Here is a 25,923-nt window from a genome sequence, read left to right as displayed (position 1 = left end):
CACTGTGCATACACGCCCGTACATACACATGTACACATACACACACATACATGTACACACACACACATATACATACAAAAGAGGGCAGAAAGAACAATACCTGAGGGGGAGTAGGTGTAGCCAGGCTGCAGAGTTTCTGGAGAAAAAAAGCTTTTGAGGATTGTCCTTAGGCACCGTTGGTCCCAGGCATCCGTCACTCTCCCTCCATACGTGATCTCACCTGAAGAGAAAAAAAACACAGTAGGATTTGAGATATTTCATGGCTTTCTTTGTTTATGAATGCAGGAGATATTGCTTTTAAAGACCAGACCCTCTTCTAGTTTCAGTTGATCAAAATCTCACTCAGAATCAGAAAAATAAAAAAGTTATGGAAAAAACAGCAACAACTTTAAACTAAAAAATATGCATATAGTATATTTACATAGATATGTGTAATTCCCGTTCTTATACAGATAATTTTGAAAGAAGTTGGATCCAGGTCATTCAATTTAAAGATGAAACACTAAAAAGAGAAATCTATTACAGAACAGAAAACTTAGGGGAAACTGCTCCGGAGCCGGAGCCTTACATTGCGGCTCTGCATGGTTTGGAAAGATAAATTATAAGTATTTAACTGAAGTGTATTTTATTTGAGTTAGTTCTTTTTTAAAACTTGTAGTTCTAAATTGGAAGATTATTGTGATCTTGAATAATAAAAATAAAGTTAGATTTTATTAGCGTCACACTTGCGGAAGCCGGTATACCCGCCGAAACGACATGCATTTACCGAGACTTTCAGCCCCAGGTAGGCCAAGTATGGAGAAATGTAAGAAAAGAAAAATATCTGAAGAAAATACAACATTTAATGATGGCTGGGCAGATTCATTTGTATTTACTTCTGACGAGAGTGACCTACCGGATCCACATACGTATGTGAGCAGCTGTTCTCCACCATGAACTATGTTAAAAACAAACACCGCTCACGCCTCACAGACGACAGCTTACAGTCCTGCGTAAAGATGAAGTGACTTCGTACAGCCCCGATCGTACAGCAGACGCTGTGCGCAGAGGTTCAGGAGCAGAAGTCCGATTGTAAACACATCACGGCAGACCCGACGATGTTTACATGAACATGCTCTTCAGCATCTCTTTATTGACCACTTTTCACACACAGCCGGCTGTAGCTTTCCAGCTCACAGCCCGACACAAACAACAACACAACAGCAGAGAGAGTAAGCCGGTGAGGCGTGATTGCGGATGCCACTCAGGTACGTCTGCCTCTCCTGCAGCGTCACTGCGGGCCACGCCCCGCGAAGCACATTAACCAGGTACAATAAATATTATGCAGATATTTTGAAAATATTTATTTTAAATTTTTTAGGAGCATGGTGCTTTTTTTCCAATTATTTTTTTAATTCTGGTCAAGGCTCCGCTACACTCCGAAAGCCCAGAAGGCGATACAAGGATGACGGCTCATTGTTTTTGTTTGCTACATGGATAATTTAAGTTCAGCTTTTGAATTCATTTTAAAGACACCTTCAACTGGTTGACTTTCTTTTTAGTTATTACTTTTTAAGGGTTGACATTGTGTTCATTACATAAATAAAATGTAATTTTCTCCATAGCACTTCATGGATTTCATAAGCAACACACTATAGTTGTTTATACAAAGCATTAAGGTAAAAAAACAACAATATACACGGTGTTATCTTCATTTTAGATGTCAAAAAGTATTTGCGGCTCCCAGTGTTTCCTTTTCCATAGAAACCAGGTCCAAATGGTTGTTTGGGTGTTTAAGGTTGTTGACCGCTGGTTTAAAGTGTCCTATTATTCTTCCCACACTTTTGTTTTTATGAAACGGCTGCATGTTTAGGTTCAAGGACATGCAATCATGTTTGTTTTGTGAAAAGGCTTTCTATTAATATAAAATGTCAAAATACAAATAAGACATGCATTACATATGGGAAATAAGATGCTACACAAACAGTCCCTAACTTATTACCTTGTTGAATTTAGATACAAGAACATTTCTGTTGATATTTGCTTCCTACCAGTGATGTAGACCAGAGCATCCCAAGGGATGGTGCCATCTTTGCAGTACAGGTTGAGGTTGAGCAGAGCACATTCTCTGTCACTGTCATTGAATTCGTAGCGGATGTTCCAGCCCAGGGGACCAAACTTCTTCCGCTCCTAAACACGAGACACACAGGCAGAGAAGTACTGTACGACCACACACAAAGTAAAACACATCCAAGAAAACAAAGTAATAATGATGAGGCACTTTACATGTAAAATACTGAGAAAGAGTGTATGTAACCTGGATGATTGCATGGAAAAAGCAGATTCCAAAGACAATCTTCCTCCACTGGCGTCCCAAAATGTGGCGTTCAAAGAAACTGCTGGTGATCTCTGTGAAGGCTCGTCGCATGTTGGCTCGCAGGCCTTTAGGAGGCTCGTTAGTCACCTGGCAATGACATCACAGAGACCTACTGAGAAGACTACCAGCAATCCTGACAACCTTTTGGTTTAGCATCTCCTCCTTGTTGTTCAGGCTGTCTTTAAGTGCACATACAATCCCAACGACTCTTCAAGGTAACCAGTGTACCGTGTGACTCACTCTTCAAATGATCAGGTCATGGTCATGATGACGATAAATCAAGTGCTGGTAGTTAATGTACGTTTAATTGACATCAAAGATTTCGACCCATATTTATGAAGGCAGTGCTTAACTAACGTTTATGCCACAGATACCCTAAATAAACAGTACTGGTAATTACCAAAGTAATTTTTATGTTTCACTCATGTTCAATCCACCAGTATAGACAAGTTCTTTTTTAAAAACAGTATTTTTAATCATCCATAGCTTTATTATATAGTATTACAGTGTTTGGGTCTCTGTGTGACTACCTTAAGGGAGTTCTGGAGCACTGTAACAGGAAATACTTTGGTCGGCATGGAACTGAGAAACAAACGGAAGTTCTCATGGACTGATGTGTCTGCAGAGAAACAGATGAGAAAATTATTTGCATATTCATAAAAAAGAAAAGGCCTTAAAAAGGTCCTGCAGTATTTTTTATCAATAATACAAACACTTTGAAAAACCAAAGCATACAATATCACAGTTTACTCATTTCTGTTTCTCAGAGATTAGAAATGCACGTGTAAATTACAAATGATGTCTAATGACATTAGAAATATGAAGGAACTTGTTTAGATGTGTCCCTGAGCATTGCTGCTAACAATGTTCATCCCTTTATGACCACAGCGTACCCATTATCTAGTGGCTATAATGCGATCAACAAATCTGCAACAACTGTGTGACACTATCATGTTAATGTGGACCAAAACCTCTGAGGAATGCTTTACGCATTGTTGAGTCTGCACAATGAAGAACTAAAGTAAGTTTTTTTGAAGGTCAAATGGGTTCCAACTGAGTACAAACAAAGTGTAACTAAACTGAAACTAAACTGCAGCCCAGCATCTCTTTCTTGGGTATCCCCATCCATAAACACTAAAATTACCACCGCTGGGATTTCCCAGTTTGAAGCAAATGTTGTAATTATTCTAATTTAATACTATTTTTTCATACAACCCTCATAAGCCTTAACTAATAAAAAATATGTCACAAATGTTAGGACAGAAGGCTGAAATAAACAGAAACTTTTGAGCTCAATTTAAAAATAGTACCAGACTCAGTGAAGGTCTTAATGAGCTCCTCCATGGCTAACATCCAAGACACTGCCAGATGGCAGTTCTGCAAGAAGACCCAGTTGCCACTCGTCAGCGCTGAATGGATCATCTTCTCCGCTATAGGTCCCTGGCCTTGCCCCAGTGAGATAGCCTCGACCCTGAAAAACACAGAAAAATCACCATTTTGATGCCTTTATAAACTTTATTCATTCATTTGCAACAACCTGTCTAGTCCAGGATCACAGGGACAACAGTTTAGACAGAGGTGCCCAGACCTCCCTCTTCCCAGCCACTACCCCAATACAATACCCCAAGCAGATATCGAAGTGAAATACTGGTTTGGGAACATGTCTTCTGGATATGACCCAGCATGACCTTTGGACATGCCCTTCGTGTAAGAGGTGTCCAGAAGGCCTCCTGGATGTGGATGAGTAGTGGCTCTACTCTGAGCCCCTCCCAAACTCCTCATCCTATGTCTGAGACTGAGATTAGACACCCTTTATAAGACAGCTCATTTCCACTGCTTGTATCTGTAGTCTTAAACTTGAACTTGTTCATTTGAGGAAGCAACTCATTCTCAAACTGAAGAGGACAATCCACCCTTTTCTGGCAGAGAACCACATGGCTGAACTGTCCCAGTGCAAGTTGCAGATTATTGCTTGGTGCAGTCAAATTGATGGCATCATCCTAAAAACCTCCCACTACTTGGCTTACAGAAGACAGAAGCTACTGACTATTAAAAATAAAAATAAAAACCCAACCAGCTATATATGTCTATATCTCAGATGTCACAGCCTGGTGAACAAAACAAAGACATTTTTGCGAGCCATGTTGGAGGGACCTCTAACCATTTTTTCTCCCTTACCTGTCAAGACACCCTCTCTCATTTGCAAAGCGCTGGAAGGCACCCATTGGGTCAGAACCTGTGCTGAGGATGAAGATCAATGGGGTGGTAGGGGACATGTCATTATAGAGATTAGCCAGGTCAACTGGAGGGTTTTCCACAAACTCCTTCCCCAGGTTGACAATCACAAACTCAGTTGCTGCAAAAACCACCTGGATGGAAAAAGAGGATATAAGTCACAGAAAAGCTGGGAAAAATTGACCAAGCTTTGGTGGTGATGGGAAAGCTCCGCGGAGAGCTATAAACCCATGTCATTTATTTCTTTTACTGAGATCCTTTCTTTAATACTGACAAAAGTTACACTTTTTTAAAATGATCCTCTTCACCTGGAAAACAATAAAAAAAAACCTCAGTAAATATCTTTCCCCGGACTTCATCCAGGCTCACCTTCTCTTCCATGAAGCTCTTGATAAGAACTAGTTTCTGGAAAGATCCCAATCGCTCATTCCAGTAGCCTTTCATCTCCCGTTTCTCCTTTATGGACTCCTCGAGAGAAGGAAACTCTGACACATAGCCTTTCCATTTTTCTGGATTTAAAGATGCTTCAAAATGCCCTATAAGAGAAAAGGAATTCTATGGAATCAGACATAGGATTTGTACATAGTTTGGTAAGTAAATGATAAGAATGATTAGAACATCTCTTTATAAAAATGAAAAATGACAGTGTATGTAGGTCAAACATTCTAGTTTTATATTTAAAAGTAACATGCTGACATATACAGATCCTTATCAGCTCAACAACAATAACAATGGGGATAGGGTACCTAGCTTAATATGGATATGGGTTCTAGTGATTTCTCTGGAGATGCCCTTGAAGCAAGGCAGTGTGTCCTCCAGCTCACAACATGTCTGCCAGTAAAAATCACTTAGCCATGGCACATCTGGTTGCTCTGGATACTCCTGGAAGATGCAGAAAAAGAAAAGTTTATGCCCACAAATTTAGTAGACATATTGTTATCGACTGGTGTAAGTAAAGAGAAAGTTAACTAGAATTATAAAAGAGTGAGGGGATGATGACAAATGGTTTCTATGACAAGCAGCTTTAAAAAGTAAAAATGACACTTTAATCTGAAATACTTGGGATCACTAAAAAGTTCTTGTTTGAATCACCAACTACGATTACACCTGCAGGCACTCCACTAGTCAGATGCATTCAGTGTTTACTCGGATTAACAGCTTTCAGATATTTGGGTGATGAGTCTGAAAATTCGCTTCTATACACCTGTGTAAATATTTCATTAAAATCCCTTATACTTAATGATTTGATTAATCATTACTCCTTTTTAGCGTATTCAGTCAAACTACTATTATTTTATTTTGGTTTTTAAAAAGCTTGCTTTTTGTCAGAAACATACATTTCCCTGTTACTCCAAACCTTTGAGCAGTAAATGCTAAGAGGCAATAAACGGGAGACCTAAAACAGAGGTGTAGGAGAAAGAAGAACAGAACTAGCATGAGGACTGTGACTGCTAACAATCAGTGCCTCCAGTCTAGTGGCATGGTTAACACCATCACTATATACTTCTTTAACCTCCTAAGACCCGAACTCTTCCACAGCATGCATTTTTTATTTCTCTTTGATATTTGGGCTGATTGGGACCCGATAAATGTCAAAACAAAGAATTGCCAGATTTTTTTTTCACCTAATTTTTGTTTCTAAGAAAAATGAGAGCCACGTATGAGGATATTCATATAAAATTTCGATAGAACAGTAGCAGTATAATGTCCTCGTAAGTGGATATCAGGCCCTTGTAGAGCAAAATTGAATATTTTGGTCTAAATAACCCAAAATGTGATGTCCACATATTTGGACGCCAGGTCCTAGGAGGTTATAAAAAAACATGAGCACAATCATAGGAAATCTTTTTCTTTAGTTAATTATTTTATTCATTATTGCTTTTATCAAGCTGAACTTCTATGGCTGGATTTCCCACCTCACCTTTTTCAGTGAAGAAGCTCCTTTTAGGAAGCGCCACCATTCCCCATCAGAGATCTCGCCACGCTGCCTCATGATTTCTACGCACAACATAAAGCTGTAGATAAGCTTGTGTTGCTCGAAGAGTCCACGTGACACATTAATGTAGGAGTTTAGCAAGATTTGATTCAGGAGAATCTGAAGGCGCTCTTCTAGCACAGTACTCTGCTCTGATGTCTCGATGGTGGAATTAAAGAGCTGAAGATGAAGGAAGAAATAAACAAAAAACAGAGAAAAAAAGAAAATAATTTCTTTAAATGGGTACTTACACATTTTCATTAAACATTCCTGTACAAGTAGCTTTGTAAATTTGAGAGTAAAGCCCAGCTCTTTTTTCCCTCACGTGTTTAAAGTACTTGAGTGAGAACTGGTACATAGGATCGATCTCCGACAGACTGGCAACGACAAAGTACAAAACAGATCCTCGAGTGGCCACAGGCCTGTAGCGCTCCCTCGCAGAGTTTATCATCAGCTCAGTTGCTTCTGCCTCTTCCAGACGGTGCTTTATGGCCTCTGAAGTCACCTGGAGACAAGAGGATGCAAAAAATCATGGAAATAAACAGGATGAGCATCAGAAAAACAGGAAAGTTTAAAAAAAGGTCATTGCAGGGAATGTTAAATTCAACAACCACAACTCCATATCCATATAGCCTAATCCCTACCTTTGACTCCTGGAGAGTCTGAACTAGCTCCTCGTTGTCAAGTATATTCCCCTTAGAGGTAAAGAGAAGCTTAAGAATGCGGTCTTCAATATCTTTCAGCTGGCTGCGGTCAGCGTTGATGCGCACAATCAGCTCGTTCCTCTGTTCCTCAAGATGCGGACTCTCAAGACGCACCACATCACTTAAAACAGATTGAAAAAAGATTGAATCAAGAGATTCCAGAGGTCATTATCAGAAAGGGGGGAAAGGATACATACAATTAGGATACATAAAATTATGTGCAGTATTTCTATCCATTTTTTAAAATGTAGATGGCTTTGTAAATGCTTGTTACTAGAGATAAACGAGACCACTTTTTTATGTCCGATACCGATTCCGATATCATAAATTTGGATATCTGCCGATACCAATATGAATCCGATATAGCGTTTTTTTTAATCAACAAAACTGTTTTTTAAATAAATATCTTGCTGCATTTTATATAAGTTCATACTCAAGTTTTAAAAAACAAGACACTAAAACTATTCTGTTATACTTGTATGCAAAAAATACACTGCACCCAAAATATTTTATAGTTCAGCAACACTGATCAATCTAATAAATTTAAACCTGCACCATCCTTCCTATTCTGGTATTTTAAAGAGTCCTTAGCAGAAATATTAAACAACCTAACTAATAGGGTTGCCAACTCCTAACATAAATCTCCCAGAACCACCCCCCGCCCTCCACCTTGATGCTTAATCGACGTAATCAACTTTAATTTAATGCACCTGTAAAACAAATGCATAAGTTCATAACTTCCCTTCAACTCATTCATGTCACCTAAAAGGTAAACCTGTTTCTCCATCACCTGCTCAGCTCTGATCATTCAGTAAGGACATCTCCTGGTTTCATCTACAAGTTTCCCTCTCACCACATATCCAAACCGACATCATGACCAGCAGCTTTTACAGCTGTGGCTCCAGCAAACATCAACTGATACTAGAAAGTAATATTAAATAAATTCTAACAACAGCTAATTAAGCTTAAACGTGCTGCTGTTGTTTATCCACTGGTCTCCTCTCTCTGGCACAAAGTGGGCGATAAACAAACAAGAAAGGCAGGATTTGCGACAGAAAAGCCGACCAGCTGATCATTGACCAGTTTCAGGTTTGAAGTAGCAACAGGAAGGGGAATGAGAGAAGAAGAATCAGCTTTGCAGCAAGAACAGAATAACTCTAGCTTTGTGTCTTTTTTCCATTCTAGCTTAAGTACGAGACAAATCGCTTTCGATGGCCAGTCCAGCTGTGGCTCCATATATCAGTTGTTAAGCTTAACGTGGAAATACTATGCAAACATTCAGGGATGAACTTACGCACTTGCTTTACTTCTCTGGGATAGTTTTCGCCGAGATAACATGCCGCGGTTTGGAAGCATGTAGCGAGGCTCCACATGCTCCACCAGACCGCCGACAGTTCCTGCAGACAACAGCTGCTCTATCACGTAACACATACTGCTCCGATGCGCCGAGCTGGGTTACGCCAAGTAGCGCATTTGTGAGATGATTTTGTGATACTTCGGATCGGATTACATTTTTTATTTCTCTCCGATATCCGATCCAGTAATTTAGGTCAGTATCGGACCATCGGTATCGGTCCATCTCTACTTGTTACATAGTTGAAATGCAATAGCTTTTTTCATGTGTGTGCATGTATTTACCTGAGAAGTTGGTCTTCTAAGCCAGATTTAGTGACAGTGAAGTTGATAATTGTAACTTTGATGCAAACCTTAAAAGGTGGAAACAGAAACTCATTAAATCACAATGAAACCTTGAACTACTTTGCTGGTCTCAATGATCGTCTTTGTGGTTTTAATTCAGGATTCTTTGGAGTCCATGTCTCTCTTTTATAATGTCTGTGATGTATGCATGCACTGTTGGCTTGAACTAATGAGACAGTACATGACTGCATTTAGTGTGAGCCCATTCTCACACTAAATGCCCTGGGGCAGACTGTAGCCACATTCTGCCCCAGGGCAGCTGTGGCTACAACTGCAGCTGTCTCCACCAGTGTGTGAATGTGAGAGTGAATGAATAGTGGAATTGTAAAGCGCTTTGGGTGCCTAGGAAAGCGCTATATAAATGCAATCCATTATTATTATTATTCTCCTAGACTGTTCAGCTATAGGGTTTTGCTGGTTGACATATGACTGCGTCTCTTTACAGTATCTTCTTTTGTACACATATAGTATAAGTAGGTTTGAGTAGGTGTGCTGCTGTCCTTACCTCTGGCAGGTAATGTGGGTTGGCCATCTTTGTGGTCATATAGAACCTAAAATTTTTGTCATAGTCAATATCTGAGTCTCCCAGTCGGATCATTGTTCGGCCGCCAGCCACAAACGTCTGCTTCAACAAGACGGGCTCCAGTGCTGGATCCAGGGTCTCCTTTAACTATACACCCACAAAATACCCAAACAGAGCCATTCACAGTACACATGCTTTTCTTAACTCTTTTATAATGATATCCTGGGACAACGCAAAATTAAAAACACTATTTAATAACAATCTGTCCAATAAAGGTCTTCAACTTATTTAATGTCGCCCAGTGTTAGCCCACCTTAAAAAATACACAATTACAATACAACATTTGACCACAAATTGTCTTTTTTATGATTAAGTCTGTTTTACTGTCACATGAGTGGTGCAATCCTACCTCCTCTAGCAGTACAGGGACACCCATGCTTATGGCATTCTCTAGGGTACGAAGGAAGCCTGAGTCCGTTAGCTTGATCACCTTTAGACCATGTTTAGCCTCCTTGGAGCGGATCCATCGGTTGGCCTGAGAATGAAAGAAATATCCTTAATCCCTAATGTGATGAAGATGACTTCTTTAAAAAAATTTGTAAGAACGAATTTAAACTTATTTATCCTTGTTATGCAGCTGTATACCACTATTTTCAAAATCAAAATTAGTTTTAAAATTAAGGTTCTCGTGTAATAAATGTGTGAAATGAATATTAATGACTTGGGATTATACAGATAATTGAGAAGTTAAAGTGTTAAAAAAAATAACCCATTTCATTCATAAAGTAATCAGTGTTGGAATTATCGGCACTACATGGATGCTGCTGGAAACTTGTTTCTAGTTCACCTGATCCTGTGGGTCGATCATAAGAGGCCACCGGTGGCCCTCAGTCACCAGGATGCCATTCTCTGTAGAAACAGTGTCACGAGGCAAACCTTCTGCATTCCACTGGCGGATGACATATTGATCACCAAGAATGTTAATCAGGCTAAAAGTGGAACTGATTGGGATGTTCAGGTTCTGGCACTGCGTTATCCACTGGTCAATTAGCTGGTGAGAGGGAAACAGAGCGCACACAAGCACAACAACTCAGGTTGTATCCTCCAGAGTTTCTACTGTTTTCCTCATTTCATCCCTTATTATTACATGTTATTTCCTGTCTTATAATAAAAACAAACAAGGTGTAAGGCCATTACGATAGTGGGGATTGCGTGTGACTGAGCACAATAGCAGTAATGAGAAAACTGGGCCCAGCTTTTGTTTGTCTTATGTAGTGTCCTATTTTCTACTGATTTTCAAAAATTAGACTAAACTCATACTAAAGGCACAAGCTGCTAATTATTTGTTAGAGCAGCCTGTAAAACCTTAAAAAGCACAGAATAAACCTGTACCTACCAGCTGTCTATAGTGGGAAGTAAATGCACCATAATATGCCACACAAGCAGCTGCAACGAAGACATTTCCCACAACATTGATGATCTCTTGCTCAAACAGGGCTACACTTTCTTCCCAGCGTACTTGTTCGTCACCAAGAGCGAACGTTAGCTTCCCTGCCCTGATCAGACGGGCCTGTGTCAGAGCCATCGTATTAACTTTGATGAAAAAGAAAGAGAAAGAATTTTAGCAAGCCAAAGACAGCAAGGTACATCAAACATTTAATAAAAGACAGATGGTAGAACTTATTTCACAGAGTATATTTTATGTTGTACTTTTTGGCACAACTCTCACCCAAATCTTCTTTCTCATTCATGCTGCTATCAAACTGCTCCTGCAGGACTTTGATCTGGTTCTCCACCTCCTGAAGCTTCTTCTGCTTCTCTTTTAGGGTTGCCATGGTCACATCCAGCTCTTCCTGCACAAATGAGTAAGCACAGATGAAGAGGGAAATGGTAGAGTAATATCATACAGGAATCATTAAAGCAATATTTGGAAGTACTGTACGTGTTGGTCTGGTTTTTATTTCTCATCATTAAGTTTAGTGCACATATGCCAAACCCACATCAGACTTAGTGCTGTAACGTACTCTGGCCAAAATCTTGACTGTTCCTTAAAGCAATAAGCTGCATAGCTCTAGCTACAGTACTACAAGCCCATAGAAATCCAGCAATGCGTTTGTCTTGAAAATAAGAGTCTCCTGCCTTAAATTTTCTAAAATTCCCCAATAATCTGAAACAGCGAGTGGAATAAAACACTAATGAGAGAGCTGAAGACCACCACCAACACTTGGCTTTGCAGTGACCCATCTTAGACTGGGTAGCTTACAAACTTCCATTATGTAAACTGTGATTCATGATCCACTAGTGAACAGCGTCAAACTGATCATCTCCTTCTTTAGACCTCATCATTCTATCACGATCTGGTGCATTGGTAATATGTCTGCTAAAGACACTAAGTTGCTTTGTGCTTATATATAGCAGGTAACACAGATGACACTAACTCTTTCTTATGTTTATGAAGAAGAAATAATGTTTAGATCAACATTTTACTTAAATGTCAGCAGTCATAGTCCCACAAATGCAGATATTTTTTGTCCTGGTTTAGTGTAACACTATTAACAAACCAAAAAACCCCAAAATATTACAAACTATTTCATATCTAAATTATATTTTCCCCCTTAACCTGTATGATGTGGCTAAAATTAACACAACTCTGATAGATAATGTTAAAACCCTAAATCAGGGCTCCCACAGGACAAATCTGTTATTTTTTTTTACAGGTTGAATCCTTATAATTACTTTGAAACACTTAATAATTTACATTTGAATAAGCCTGTAAGAACATACTTTTCCTTAGTGAGGTAAACCTAGAGCATGAATTTATTTCAGCTTCAGCTAACAATGACGGCACACCAACAATGCACTCTGTAACTGACCTGTGCCTTGGCCAGTTTTTCTCTCTTGGGGCCAACCTCTTTGAAGACTCTCGAGTACAGATCCATAGCTCTGACCCACATGCACATGGACCTGCACGCCCTTGATACCTTTTCCACCTAACAAGAGCGACACAATAAGAAATTAGGCCAAGCAAAAACATACTGAAACATTTCAGAATTTCTGATAGGTTATACTATCTGAAAACCACATGTTTAGTCATAATAATACAGTAAGAAGTTGTTATTTTCACTGGCTCTGTTTGTACAATGACATTTTTTAATCTGCCAAAATATCCAAACTGACCTTTTCAGGCATGAAATTAGGGTCATTGATGTATTTTTGTAGTTTCAGCAGGATCCTAGGTTTGATATTGTCCTTGTCATATTCTGTCAGACGCCTGAGAAAGTTGGGATCGCCCAGTAATTGCTTGGCACTTAGCCAGTCTGGTCTGTTAGGAGAGAAGAAAGTTAGTGAGACACTGTTAACAAATAAGGACTAAAGAAATGTCACGGTTGCTCGATACATTAGACCGTGACATTAGTTGATCTTTTCAAAGTACTGAAAATTCTTTGGGCAGAACAGCAAGTTTCAAAATCCTAAAGAGGATATGATATTGTGAAGATTTAATTCAGATCAACAATGCAGTAGATTAGTGAATGGTGAAATCTTCAAGTTATCTCTGTTTAATGTTAAATGCAAAATACATAAGATTGAAAAAATAGTCCCGGTGAAGTGAAGGAGTGATAAAGTTATTACATTATTGTGTTTCTATTATTGTCATTATAAAGAATTGCACTTTTAGAAACCATCACCAGTGCAGGATGGATACCTAATAAAAGTATATCATGTTAAGAAGCTATTTATTTATCTATTATTTTTTTAAAGAAAATAGTGCACACTCACTTGCAATCAAGCAAGATGCAGACAGACTCCATGACAGTCATCACTAGGGCTGGGGGTTTAGTGAACACCTTGATCTCAGAGATGTCAGCCTTGTCAAGAGATCTGAGGGCCTGGTTGGCACTCTCTAAAGCTGGCAGAGCCTGATCTAAGTCCCTCTGTGCGTCATCTGCAATGGCCTGGGTTTCTTCAGCCTTAACTCGGGCCAGTGCCTCATCTTCTTTTACTACTTTACGTACCTGTGACAAGGAGAATTATTTTAGTTATGCTCATGAAGTAATGACAAAGAGTTACCATGATTTATAATTGAAATATAGGCAACATCAGACAGGTTTTTGAAAGTTTTGTGATAAAACACAGACAGACCTCATCAGCCTTCTCTTGATCTACAGCCAATTTCTCCATGAGGGCATCAACATCAGTAGATTTTTGTTTGAGGACTGGCTCCAGAGCAGAAAGGTCCACCTTCATTTTGTCTACAAGCTCATTGGTCTCCAGCAGCTTAGTGACACCATTCTTTACACGATCCCTGGCCTATACAGTAACACACGCATAAATAATTATCATGTTTGATATAATCAACATAACAACTCATGATGCATTACCGTCACAGTAAAAATAAAACTGACTATTAGCACTCACCACCAGCTAATGTATCTAGCTGCTATTTTTCCTACACAATATCAGGTAACAATTCATCATCAACAACATATGTGAAAAATTGCCCATTATTGTGTTGACATACCAGAACTAACTGCTGTCTCTTGTTGCCAAGCATGCTGAGGTAGAGGTTGATAAGCTCTAGATAGGAGGTAGGTGTGGTGTAGTACCGGCGTCTCAGCTCTAAGTAGAAGCGCTCAGCCATTTCAGTGACACTAACGTGTATCTCGACACACATCGCAGAGATGTTCTGTTTTAGCTTCTCATTGCCAAAGTCCACATTCTGGAAAAAGGCCTCAGAGACAGAGAGCAGCGCCTCCCGGGGCCACTGAGCACCAGAACGAACAGCGAAAGAGAGGAAAGTGACATAAAGTTAGCAGCGAGGACAACAATTTGAAGCTTTGACCTTTAGCTCCTGTCAACTGAACAGTTATTCAGCAGAGCGCCAGCAGATGGACATAAAACATTTATTTAAAAACAGAAATTGTAAAAAGTTTTTTTTAAACTAATAAGTTCAAAAGAAGTTTTAAAAAATATAGAAACTACAACTTCCATGACGATGATGAAACAATTTTTTTTCTATAAAAAGGGACATGAATAGGATTACCTTAAAGCTATAGATTATGAAAAAGAATTCAATCTAAAGGGACGGTGGTGTTATAAAAAAGGGTTATATTAGAAATATTTTACATGAACAAGAGTGATTCCATAGACAAGGGTAGTGACGTATATACTGAGTGATTCATATATATCAGAGAAACAGAGTTATATCAGCATACCTGCACAAACCAGTCAATAGTGCAGCAGTTAACCAGTGAAGGAAACATGCGACATCGGGACCTGAAAGCATCGCCCACAGGGCTCATACACAGCACAATGTGTAGTTTTTCTTGTACACGGGAGATGAAAAACTGGAACACCTGAATGCACCATCACAGACACGTAAAAAAGACACACACACATAGAAGATCACAACAGGCAAATAGCATCAGCTCTCATGTGTTCTTTCCTTTTGCCTGGGACACTGATTTTAACTGTCTGCTTTTATACAGTCTGTGGAAATTTTAGCCCATAGTGGGAATCTCAGATGCTTTGCTAGGTGTTTATTATCTTCTTTAAACAACTCACAAAGGTCAGGCTTCATCATACTTCTCTTATATCAGAAATTAATGTTTAATTTCATTTTGTTTATCTTGTTGCAGATCTATGTACTGTTGCTGAAAACACTAAGTGTGTTAGGTGTCGGCTGTGTGCGGCACCCAAGGTGCAGACTCCGGAGACAGAACTTAACCAAAACAGCTTTAATGCTGAACGCAAACATAACATAACTGGAAAAACTCAAAAATAAACTAACACCAGCAGATTGACAAAACACACAGCAAAGTAACCGGTAGATCGCGACACGGACACAGAGAAACACAGGGCTTAAATACACAGAGGGAGCAATCAGGGAATGAATAACAGGAGGGAAACACAGCTGGGGCAAATCAGGCCTAACGAGACAAGGGGAAGCAACACCAGACACATTAACATCAGACATGGACTTTCAAAGTAAAACAGGAAACACATAACACAGACTGAACAAAGACAGACTCGCACGCACTGCAACAGAGGGAACAGAGACGTGGGACCAGGGCAGACACAAACACTGACTGGACACGGGGATATAGCCACTAAGGACACACAGAGATGCGAACTAGACAAGGGGATACAGCTGACAGGGGAGACAGAGCAGCTAGAGAAGACAGAGACATAAACTATAAGACAGAACTCAAAGAAACCAAAGACTAGAAAGTATAAATAATATCATAAACTCAAAACCCCTGGGTCAACGACCCAGGCATCCTAACAAAGTGATTATATCTGGTAGTTAAAGAATGATTTCCTACATTTAAGAAAAGCCACTCGATTAGAAAACAACACTTTTCAGGATATGAACATTCATGACTCCACGTTCTTCCCACTTTCTAATTTGTTAAAATTTTGGGTAGTATCCGAAAACAAAGTTCTGTGTCGAGATTGTATTTGTTAATTTTTGTTGACTGTAACTTTATCGAAACTTTCACAGAAATTTTTAATTCATTTATTTTCTCACAAATAAAGTAGATATACTTGACACTGTATTTAATCTTTACTGCTTAAATGACACATGTTTTCTACACTTTATGTATTTACATAAGTACCGTACATACCTCATCCCTGTTCTCTTCACTGATTCCAGCCTCTCTGGCTTTAGGGCGGGTAGCAGCAAGTACTTGTTCTAGCTCGTCTTTTTCAAAAAGGTTAGGCACCTCACCAGAGTTTAGCATGTTGTTTATATCCTCCAAAAATTCTTCTACTACAATCTACAACAGATTTAATAGTTAAACACAGTAAGTACACAGAAACTTAAATACTGTAAGTACTTTTGTTGCAATCTTTTTGCAATACCTGAGTATCTGTAAAGAGGAACACCATATCTTTGCCCTCCACACCAGCCATCTTGTAGAGCCTCCTCAAGTCTTCATGGAAGCTGTCATAGTTGTACCCTCTGCTCAATTCAATCTCAAAGCAGCGGTACCCACACATGTGGGCTGCCAAGCGAGTGAGTGACTGCTTGCCTGTACCTCCCACCCCGACTAACAAGGCATTGCCTCGCTCCTGGCGAATCATACGAGCAATCCTAAAAAATAATAAGATTATTTCATTCCCTATGGCACATGCATCGTGTCATTTAGAAAATGTACTGCAAGCTATAATCAGATCAAATCACTTGATATGACACTACCTTTAAAAAAAATCAGAAGATGTGCAGTTAAATTTTATTACTGATGTTAAAATAAGAGTGCCTGCATTTTACTTATGTGGAAGGTATGTCTACTAATTAGACATGCAAGTAATTATTATTATGGATAAATGATCCTTACAGTCCATATCACAGTCATTGCATGTTCTATTTTAAAAACCAATAAAACACAATCACTCGTATTGCTACTGTCATGATCCTGGGTCCTTTTGACCCAGCGTTTTGTGTTTTTGGTTCTGTTCTTCCTCTGGTTAGTGTTTACTCTGTTCTGCCCGTGTGTTCCTGTATCTAGTCCGCGTTTCTTAGTTTGTGTCCTTTCATGTGTAAGTTCCTGTTTTATTGTGAAGGTCTGTGTCTTATGTGAGTGTTTTCAGTTTGCCTCCCTAGTCTCGTCATGTTAATTACTCCCAGCTGTGTTCCCACCTGTATGTAATCCCCCTGTGTTCTCTGAGTGTATTTAAGTTGTGTCTTCTGTCATAGTAGTTGCTGGTTCGTCTGTGTTGTTTCCCCTCGCTCTCCCTGTATGTATTTCTCCGGACCTCCCTGCATCCTCATTCTGGTTTGTCTTATTAGTTTACCCAGTTTAGGTTTCCGGTTTCATGTTTTGTCGCCATCGCTGTTTGTACTCACACCCCTGTAAATAAACACTCATCTGCACCAGAGCTGCCGCATTTTGGGTCCTATTTCATATTCCACACGGCTTGCCCCGGCAAACCGTGACAGCTACTGCCTTTGGGTGACTCAGTTTGTCCCAACTACAGCTAAAATAAATCAACTACCTGTTAAGAAACTATAACTATAAGTTAAATTCACTCACCTGGAGACATGTTCAATGGCATCCTGGAAGAAAACCAGCTTGATCTCCTTGGAGAAGGTCATGTTGTAATCATCAAGATAGTCCTGAAGTACAGTCTGGATCTTATTCATGTCTGTCAGGTCTTCATACAGGCGATCTTCTTTTTCTGCATGCATCTATGTGGATGATTAGGTGGACACAGAACAAAACTGCAAATCAGTAAATAATGTACAGTATTTTTGTGTCGACCTGTAAATAAGTTGCTTGGAGGAAAACCTGACCTTGATGAAGTCCCCAAATATTATGGGATGAGACACAAAATGTGAAGACTCTAAGTGGATGTCAAAATATCGCCCTGGCAAAAAAGAGAGAGGTCTATCTTAAACCCATAAAGCCAAAATATAGATTTTGAGCTGATAACAATTAACTGAGCATTCAGAAAATAAAGTCAGAGGCTGGACTGTGAGAGTTCTTACTGGCCATCTCACAGATGATGGTGTTGAAGTAGGTCTTATCTTGGGTGTTGATGAGTCGGTCATGAAATACACGCTGGCATTCATGGCAGAAAAGGCGAAAGATCTGGGTCTTGTCTCTTACTTGACTTGGCTCACACTGCAGTATGCCTGGTAATCAACAGAGAGAATCTATATACTCACAACAAGCTTGAAAATCAATATTTGGTAAGACTATCTTTATTCTTCAACACAGTCTGAACCCTTAGGTAAGCTTTCTTGCAGTTTTTGAAAGTAGTCTTCAGGAATAGTTCTTCAGGTTTGTTGAAGACATTCAAAGCTCTTATTTATAGCTTGACTTCCTCTTGTTCTATTCCCTGTATAGATGATCCCACACTACTTCAATAATGTCAAGGTACAAACTCTGAGGAATCCAGTTCTTGTGTAATTTAGCAAACCTTAACTATTTCTCCCTCTCTTAAAACTGAATTTTTTTGAGACCCACCCTTCCAACGAGACCACTTCTGATAAAAACTGTGTGGGTGTTGCTCTGAAATGCATCTCTCAGGTCCTGTGTCAGGACTTTCCTGCATATTTTTTCTATTTCTTAAGGACATTTAGATACTATATAGGCACAAGCATTCTCCACTGCAACCACTGAACATCCAAGGTATGGACATTGAGGCTGTGGACAGCTACAGGTACCTTGGTGTTCATCTGAACAATAGACTGGACTGGACTCATAACTCAGACGCCCTCTACAGGAAAGGGCAGAGCAGGCTGTACCTGCTGCGGAGACTCAGGTCGTTTGGAGTGGAGGGCCCACTCCTGAAGACCTTCTATGACTCTGTTGTGGCTTCTGCTATCTTTTATGGCGTGGTCTGCTGGGGCGGCAGCATCTCTGCTGGGGACAGGAAGAGACTGAACAGGGTGATCCGAAGGGCCAGCTCTGTTCTAGGATGCCCTCTGGACCCAGTGGAGGTGGTGAGTGACAGGAGAACGGCGGCTAAGCTGTCATCCCTGATGGACAACATCTCCCACCCCATGCAGCAGACTGTGACAGCACTGAGCAGCTCCTTCAGTGGGAGACTGCGGCACCCACGGTGTGGGACGGAGAGATTTCGCAGGTCTTTCCTCCCCACTGCTGTCAGACTCCATAATAAAGACTTTAACTGATCAAGCACACACATCCATACATATGCAATAATACTAAGTGCAATAATCCTTTCTGTCATCGTTGTATTTTTACTCAGTTGTATATAGTATTTGTATTTGTATTCTATTTTTATCTTATTGTATATTTATTTTATTTTATTCTACTGTATATAGTATTTTATTTTATTCTATTCTGTACAGTTGTGTACTGTATTTATTCTTATTGTATTCTAATTTTTGCCTCATAACTTTTGCACTGTCCACTTCCTGCTGTGACAAAACAAATTTCCCACGTGTGGGACTAATAAAGGTTATCTTATCTTATCTTATCTTATCTTATCTTATCTTATCTTATCTTATCTTATCTTATCTTATCTTATATCTGAAGTAGGTTGTTCTTTTGTGCTCTACTTGTCCTGTTTCCCCAGATTATTTAAGGGCACACCATCCTGAGATAGGTCAAATTCGGTTAATAATCTGCGACTCACCTTGTCATTGTAAAAGTAAAATTTTATGATGGTCAAGTTGTGTTATTTTTGGCATTTCTCATAGATTCAAGAGATGGCAACAAATTATGAGTTTTTGCAACAGGCTGCTAGTAACAAAGTGCCCGAAGATACAATCTGAAATTGGTTCTTTGTGAAGTTTGTTATGTGTAGACTTATGCTGGTTCAGCTCTTCAGTTAGGGGCGTTTTTCCTGCTTGAATGGTTCACAGGTCAGTGTTAAGCCACTTAACAAACCAAGAAAATAATTCTCTGAAAATAGTCAGATACAAGGACTGGATTGCCAATGAATGAAAAAGCAGCCAAAGACCAAAGGAATACTCACCTTGGACACACTTGGAGAGGTCCCGGAGATTAAAAACATAGTGGGACTTGGCCGGGGTGGGCAGCAGATCCACACTTAAACAGTTATAAATCTCCACAGCTGCATCCACAATCTGTCCGGCACAGTCCTTCACTGCCTGGGAAAACTCACTGAGGAAACCGTTCAGTATAGCCTGGAAGGAGGTTGGGTATGAAAAGTGGTTGTAACACAAATGAGAGGGCATGAAGAGGGGTATACTGAAAATTACATATACTGGCGGAGCAGGAAATGGAAAAATTAAAACATTTAAAGTAAGCGCAACATCTCATAGAGAGAAGTTCATGGACATAACACATACAGACTACTCAATAAAGATTCTTAATCTGTCAAGATTAACTTGAAATAATAATAAATAAGCACGGACATGATATATTTTGAACTGTAAACACTACTCCCTAAAATGTAATTCTTTACATACGTGTGTGTGTGTCAGAGGTGGGACCAAGTCATTGTTTTGCAAGTCTCAAGTAAGTCTCAAGTCTTTATCCTCAAGTCTCAAGTCAAGTCTCAAGTAATGTCAGGCAAGTCAGAGTCGAGTCTCAAGTCACTGGTGTAAAAGTCCGAGTCAAGTCACAAGTCTGAAACTTTGAATTTCAAGTCCTTTCGAGTCTTTAAAAAAAAAAAAGAAAAAATAATGTTGCAGTTATGCTAAATGTAAATATTAGACCATGTAATTTTAAAATCTGTGTTTTTCTCAACACATGACAAAATAGTGAACTTAGAAAATATACACAAATTGTGAAACTGCACCTCTTTAAAATGCAGCTCAATTAAACCTAGCTCCAAGAATAATTTTCACCGACAGTTCTGAGATAAGCTGCATGTTATTCTTGGATGCGGTTGTAGGACCAGCTTTAAAATCGCATGACAAAAATATCATACACATTAAAAAAAACTGTATCACCAACGTAGCCTGGAAAACATTTGCTAGTTAGATGAAGTCAGCTATCTCATCTTAGCATATTTATATGCATATTTATAATCATACGGTTCTTGGAGTGAGTGCATACACTCATGAAGTTTAGTAACTTCCGGTCACTGCAACAAGCCCAGGTACAGTTTACCGACGGATGGGTACAGGACCTTGAAATGCACCGTGTAGAACGAAAGACCATCGTACGTATCATAAGTTTACCAGTCTCACAAATCGTCGTCATAAATACACATTCCTTAACCGTTTATTAATAGGACCTTTGAGCTCAACGGTAATTAATTAGTAGTGGAAATAATTTCTGGTACCCATCACAGAAATGTAGCAGTGACAATAATATTGTATGCTGTAATCGTACTGGGCAATTAGTGATACAAAACAACTGTTTTATCCTGTGAATAAAAGTATATGTTTTTGTCAATGTACCATAATAACAGAAGCAAAACGCAATATTGTGTCAGGACAATTCACTATTTATGCACAATAAACAAAGGAGCATAGCGCGACAATTTCTGTTCAGCGCCAGACTTGCTTGTAACCTATATCACTAATTATGTTATGAAAATGACGTATTAACTACTAAAAAACACTGACCTTCGTGTAAATGCTTGGAGCAGACTAACCTGTGAGCTGGAGGGTTCTGGGACGTTATATTTGATCTTTGAATGGCAGCAATCCAGGCCATCCGTCGCATCTTTGTTACTTCGGAAACATGGCTTGAACAATTTCTCTTCAACGACGTAATCCGATAACAACCGATCTCTTTACCCGTCAGCTTCTCGTGGCTGTCATGCGACCGGCTATTGCAGTTAATAATACAACGGCTTCTTGACATTTTTGTGTTTCTTTTTATCGCTGTTTAACTGATTTCAATTGAAAGCCTGCGTGCGCTAGTACCGCTTGCCACGAGTTCCCAGAATCCTTTGCGGTTCTACCCGTGAATGACGTCACATTTTCAATCTCTATATAATATGCATGTTAAATTTTATATTTGGGGTAAAATATCAAGTCTTTTCAAGTAAACCGGTTCAAGTCCAATTCAAGTCCCAAGTCATTGGTGTAAAAGTCCAAGTCAAGTCACAAGTCTTAGAACATTTTTTCAAGTCAAGTCTAAAGTCATAAAATTAATGACTCGAGTCTGACTCGAGTCCAAGTCATGTGACTCGAGTCCACACCTCTGGTGTGTGTGTGTGTGTGTGTGTGTGTGTGTGTGTGTGTGTGTGTGTGTGTGTGTGTGTGTCAGTATTTTGGAGGACTCCTGACTTTGAAGATCTGTTTGAGGCTGGTGTCCGAGGGTGTTGGCAGGCACAACATGCTGAAGTGGCGAATAAATCTGGGGGACACAGGATTTCGCCCCCCTCCTGGAGGAGCACATGCTGCTGTAATGGTCATTTCCTGAGAAGAAAAAGACAGAATAAAGGGACTACTAAACAGCGGATAAAACGCTAGTATGTTACTTTTTCCTGACATGTCACCATTGACAATAAAAGAGGGGTTCCTTGTGTGGGGCATTTAAGGACAGTACAGAAATGTTCTAAAATCAGTTGTGCCTGTGTGTATATGTGTGTTTGTATAGCACAAGTTAAGGTAGTAAACATTCTATGGATGATGCACTGATCAGAGACCACTTTTAATTTCGTTGTACTTGCGACGATGACAATAAATACTCACTCAAATGAGCAATCCTATTTATCCATATTGTATATTCTGTATCTATACATGTGTATATGTGTATATATGGTGTATTTATGCTTATATCCTTACTCTCATTCCCCTTAATGTATCTGTAACATGCAACTTCTTTCGGTGCTTTGCTACTGGAAACGGAATTTCCCGGAGGAACCCACCCGAGGGATTAATAAAGTTTCATCTAATCTAATCTAATCTAAAGACATTCTGATTCTGATTCTCATTCTATAAATGGCGAATAAAAAAGCTAACAAATAGCCCACAAGATGACTGGGTTTCCTACATAAAAGGATTTAGTATTCATTAAAAACACCAAACAGAACAAATGAGGTTTTTAACTGTGCTCAAAAACTGAACACGGGGAAAACATCCACAGTAGTTCAGACTAGAATGATTTTGTCTTTACTTGTAGGCAATATTTATGGGAACGTAGAATGTACAGACACTAAAAACAAAAGGTTAAGACTTATGAGCAATTAACTTATAGCTAGTCTAGAACAGCTGTGCTAGTGGAACTGTCCTACCCTTGTTTTAGATACGTGCTTGTACTTATAGGAAACATGCCCCATAATCTTTCTAAAATCTGAAAATTTGAAAATGCTCCTTCTTGTGGTTTTGTTTTTAAACTGCTTGGAAAAGTCTAAAATAGATAACCTCAACTGCAACCATAGTCTCACATATGCACACGCACATTTATATTTTAATGTCTCATTACAGTGTAGCTCATCTTATTTGCATACCTGGATCTCCTTCCAGAAGAACTTGTTTCTGTCATAAAACCCAGAAAAGTCCTGGAACTGACGCAGGAGTTCTATAGGAGGCTGAGATCCATAACTGTCCAGCTTAGGCATATTCAAGTCATCCACAAAGACCACCAACTTCTTGTTTCCTGGAGGACCTACATGGAGAGAAAAATAATAAATATTCAAGAAGAAAAAAGTAAATGTGTAAGCACTATTGGATGAATGGCCAGGCAGTAGATGTGTAGATGAATAGTGGAAGCAACTGTTAAACTAATGGAAAGGAAGCGACTCTATGGTTGTGTTAAGCAGCTCCAGAACAATTTGGGAATGTGCTGAAGAAAGGCCTCTTAATGTGTTATCTGTAAGTTAGACCCTGAAGACATGTCATTGACAAGCATGGACCTATAATTCAAACAATAAGATGGTAGCTTTTGTCTGAAAAACTTCATCAGTTGGAGTTTCTCAAAGGATTTCCTTTCAGCTACATTGCTGTCCAGATGGTGCAAACAATTGTAACAAATGCATATGACAGTCTGACACAACATGTATGGTTCTTGGGTTTGCTTTTATGTTGTCATTGCCAAACTTGCTCTTTTACCTAAAATGTTCTTTCTCTTTTTCTCCAGTTTGGACTCAATGATCTCCTGTGTACGGGCAGAGGAGGTCTGAGCAGAGAAGTTGATGAAGACAGGAAGATATCCTGCACTTTCCTGGATCCTGTTAAGAAGGCCCCGGGCCACCACAGTCTGCAAGAACATGTTCATCAATTACTTTTCACATATAAATTTTGATATCTGCATTCCTTTCTAAATTGCAACACCAAAATATTACCTTTGCTTTAGCACCATGGATATTTTGGATATGAAACTATAACTAAGCATTGCTGCAGACTCGTGCTATTTCCCCTCTAAAACGCCTCAGCATTTTATTAATACGTCACCATCATAATAAGTAATTTAGTGGAAACTGCCAGATCCATCAGTACACACAGTCATTCAGGTGAATGAAATAAACAGTGGCACTAATATATACAATTAACCTTCTACATATGTCATGCCAAAAGCATGGGAATGTTTGTTCCACAAATCACACAGAACCAAATCTCAACAAAATATGACATGTATGTGCAGCGTTCTGTCCAAAGCTAAGTGTGGCTGTAGCAAGGCATCTGCAACACATGCAGTGGGTCTTTGTTTATGAAGTGCAAAAAGGAGTCTAAAGTATCCTAGACGTATGTGCTTTTTTTCAGCTGTTCTTTTTGCATCATCAAGTATGCCCTGGGGCGCCTCTGTCAGTGCGCCCCAGGGCGGCTGTGGCTACACTGTAGCTTGCCATCACCAGTGTGTGAATGTGTGTGTGAATGGGTGGATGATTGTGTATAGTGTAAAGCGCTTTGGGGTCCTTAGGACCAAGTAAAAGCGCTATACAAATACAGACCATTTACCATTTTACCATTTAATATCAGAAAAGCTTTGGATTTATAAAATGTACCCTTTGTCATCCGTTTATTATCTGTTCTAAGATTCTTTACCTTTCCCACTCCCGTGTCACCAGTGAAGAGTACAGAACGGCGCACGGATAGCAGTTTCTCCATCAGATATCCATAGCGAACAGTGTCTGTAGTGGGAACCAGCATCTCAAAAAAAGGTTGTTCCCTATTATATTTAAATGAAGGGATTATAGCTGTCCATAACTGCAGATCCCTGTGATTAAAATTCATGTAGACACTCCACAAGGTACCACACGTCGGGAGCTACAAAACACACAAATGTAAAAAACTTACTACAAAATTATTAGGTGTCTTATTAAGTATCAGCCCAAATGCCATTAGCTAGAAAAAACATTAAATCATTAATGTTCAGTTTCACTCACATTGTTTAATAGCTTTGGTAACAGCAGTTTTGGTGAAGTGTTGCTTTGTACAATTCTTTGTGTGGATGTGAGTGCCTATGTGTGTTAAGTTCAAATTACGGTTTCACATCTGGAATTCTTAATACACTTTTCCTTCCAGTCAATGCTCCATTAACATAGCTTGATACGGCACTCTGTGAACAGCTTAAATTATTCCACTTTATATACATTGAATACAAGTGTATGAATTTTGACCGATTTGAATAAACTGCCCAGTTTTGTTCTATAATAAATAAATAATTTAGATTGCATTATCCTCACAGCTCATCCATTTCTGTAGGTGTGGTGGTCACAGCTGCATACCTTTGCATTTTTGTTGCCTTCAAATTGCTCTCTGATGAAGGTATCAAAAGCATCCCAGTAAGAACTAGTCAGATTGCCACCTACGGCCCATAGATAACAAAATATGAAGGTCTGACATAGTACACCATCAAGGTGCTTGGGATTCTGCCACCACAAAAAGAAGACATATCAATAAGTAAGAACATGGGTGAGTAAGTCAATAATTCTACAAGAAGCATGTATATAACTTATGGCTTTGTCTTGTCGAACAGAAGTAGCACACTCTCATCTTTAACGCATTGCTGGTTTAACCAAAGTTGCTCCCTGTACATTTTTTGCTTTTCCTTTGTGGAAAAAAATTAACTTTTTTTATTTCATTGTCAAG

General features: G+C 39.3%; 1 protein-coding gene across 1 annotated transcript in view; it reads right to left on the bottom strand.

The window, feature by feature from the left end:
• The window catches only part of dnah6 (dynein, axonemal, heavy chain 6), a 55,404-nt gene that overhangs the window by 4,379 nt on the left and 25,102 nt on the right, over positions 1–25,923 (bottom strand). The window contains exons 42-75 of the mRNA XM_086296995.1: positions 25,560–25,703; positions 24,877–25,098; positions 23,944–24,091; positions 23,343–23,500; positions 22,177–22,308; positions 19,944–20,115; positions 17,983–18,129; positions 17,788–17,861; positions 17,528–17,682; positions 16,356–16,587; positions 16,118–16,270; positions 14,705–14,845; positions 14,011–14,253; positions 13,632–13,799; positions 13,269–13,504; positions 12,669–12,813; positions 12,365–12,481; positions 11,221–11,344; positions 10,888–11,084; positions 10,339–10,542; positions 9,901–10,026; positions 9,474–9,638; positions 8,909–8,976; positions 7,211–7,391; positions 6,892–7,071; positions 6,513–6,746; positions 5,338–5,473; positions 4,961–5,127; positions 4,535–4,725; positions 3,667–3,827; positions 2,887–2,975; positions 2,297–2,443; positions 2,031–2,169; positions 101–220 (exon numbers count right to left, since the gene is read on the bottom strand). Of these exons, the coding sequence (XP_086153121.1) occupies positions 101–220; positions 2,031–2,169; positions 2,297–2,443; positions 2,887–2,975; positions 3,667–3,827; positions 4,535–4,725; positions 4,961–5,127; positions 5,338–5,473; positions 6,513–6,746; positions 6,892–7,071; positions 7,211–7,391; positions 8,909–8,976; positions 9,474–9,638; positions 9,901–10,026; positions 10,339–10,542; positions 10,888–11,084; positions 11,221–11,344; positions 12,365–12,481; positions 12,669–12,813; positions 13,269–13,504; positions 13,632–13,799; positions 14,011–14,253; positions 14,705–14,845; positions 16,118–16,270; positions 16,356–16,587; positions 17,528–17,682; positions 17,788–17,861; positions 17,983–18,129; positions 19,944–20,115; positions 22,177–22,308; positions 23,343–23,500; positions 23,944–24,091; positions 24,877–25,098; positions 25,560–25,703 (5,416 nt within the window). The remainder of the gene's footprint in view (positions 1–100; positions 221–2,030; positions 2,170–2,296; positions 2,444–2,886; positions 2,976–3,666; positions 3,828–4,534; positions 4,726–4,960; positions 5,128–5,337; positions 5,474–6,512; positions 6,747–6,891; positions 7,072–7,210; positions 7,392–8,908; positions 8,977–9,473; positions 9,639–9,900; positions 10,027–10,338; positions 10,543–10,887; positions 11,085–11,220; positions 11,345–12,364; positions 12,482–12,668; positions 12,814–13,268; positions 13,505–13,631; positions 13,800–14,010; positions 14,254–14,704; positions 14,846–16,117; positions 16,271–16,355; positions 16,588–17,527; positions 17,683–17,787; positions 17,862–17,982; positions 18,130–19,943; positions 20,116–22,176; positions 22,309–23,342; positions 23,501–23,943; positions 24,092–24,876; positions 25,099–25,559; positions 25,704–25,923) is intronic.

Source organism: Aulonocara sp. 'chitande type north' Nkhata Bay, linkage group LG6 (assembly GCF_057382095.1).
Source record: "Aulonocara sp. 'chitande type north' Nkhata Bay isolate Kocher_YH1m ecotype deep benthic linkage group LG6, A_spYH_male_GT1.1, whole genome shotgun sequence".
In the NCBI taxonomy this organism is placed as follows: Eukaryota; Metazoa; Chordata; class Actinopteri; order Cichliformes; family Cichlidae; genus Aulonocara; species Aulonocara sp. 'chitande type north' Nkhata Bay.
The sequence above is the reverse complement of the archived record's forward strand: the minus strand, read 5'-3'. Positions and strand labels throughout refer to the sequence as shown.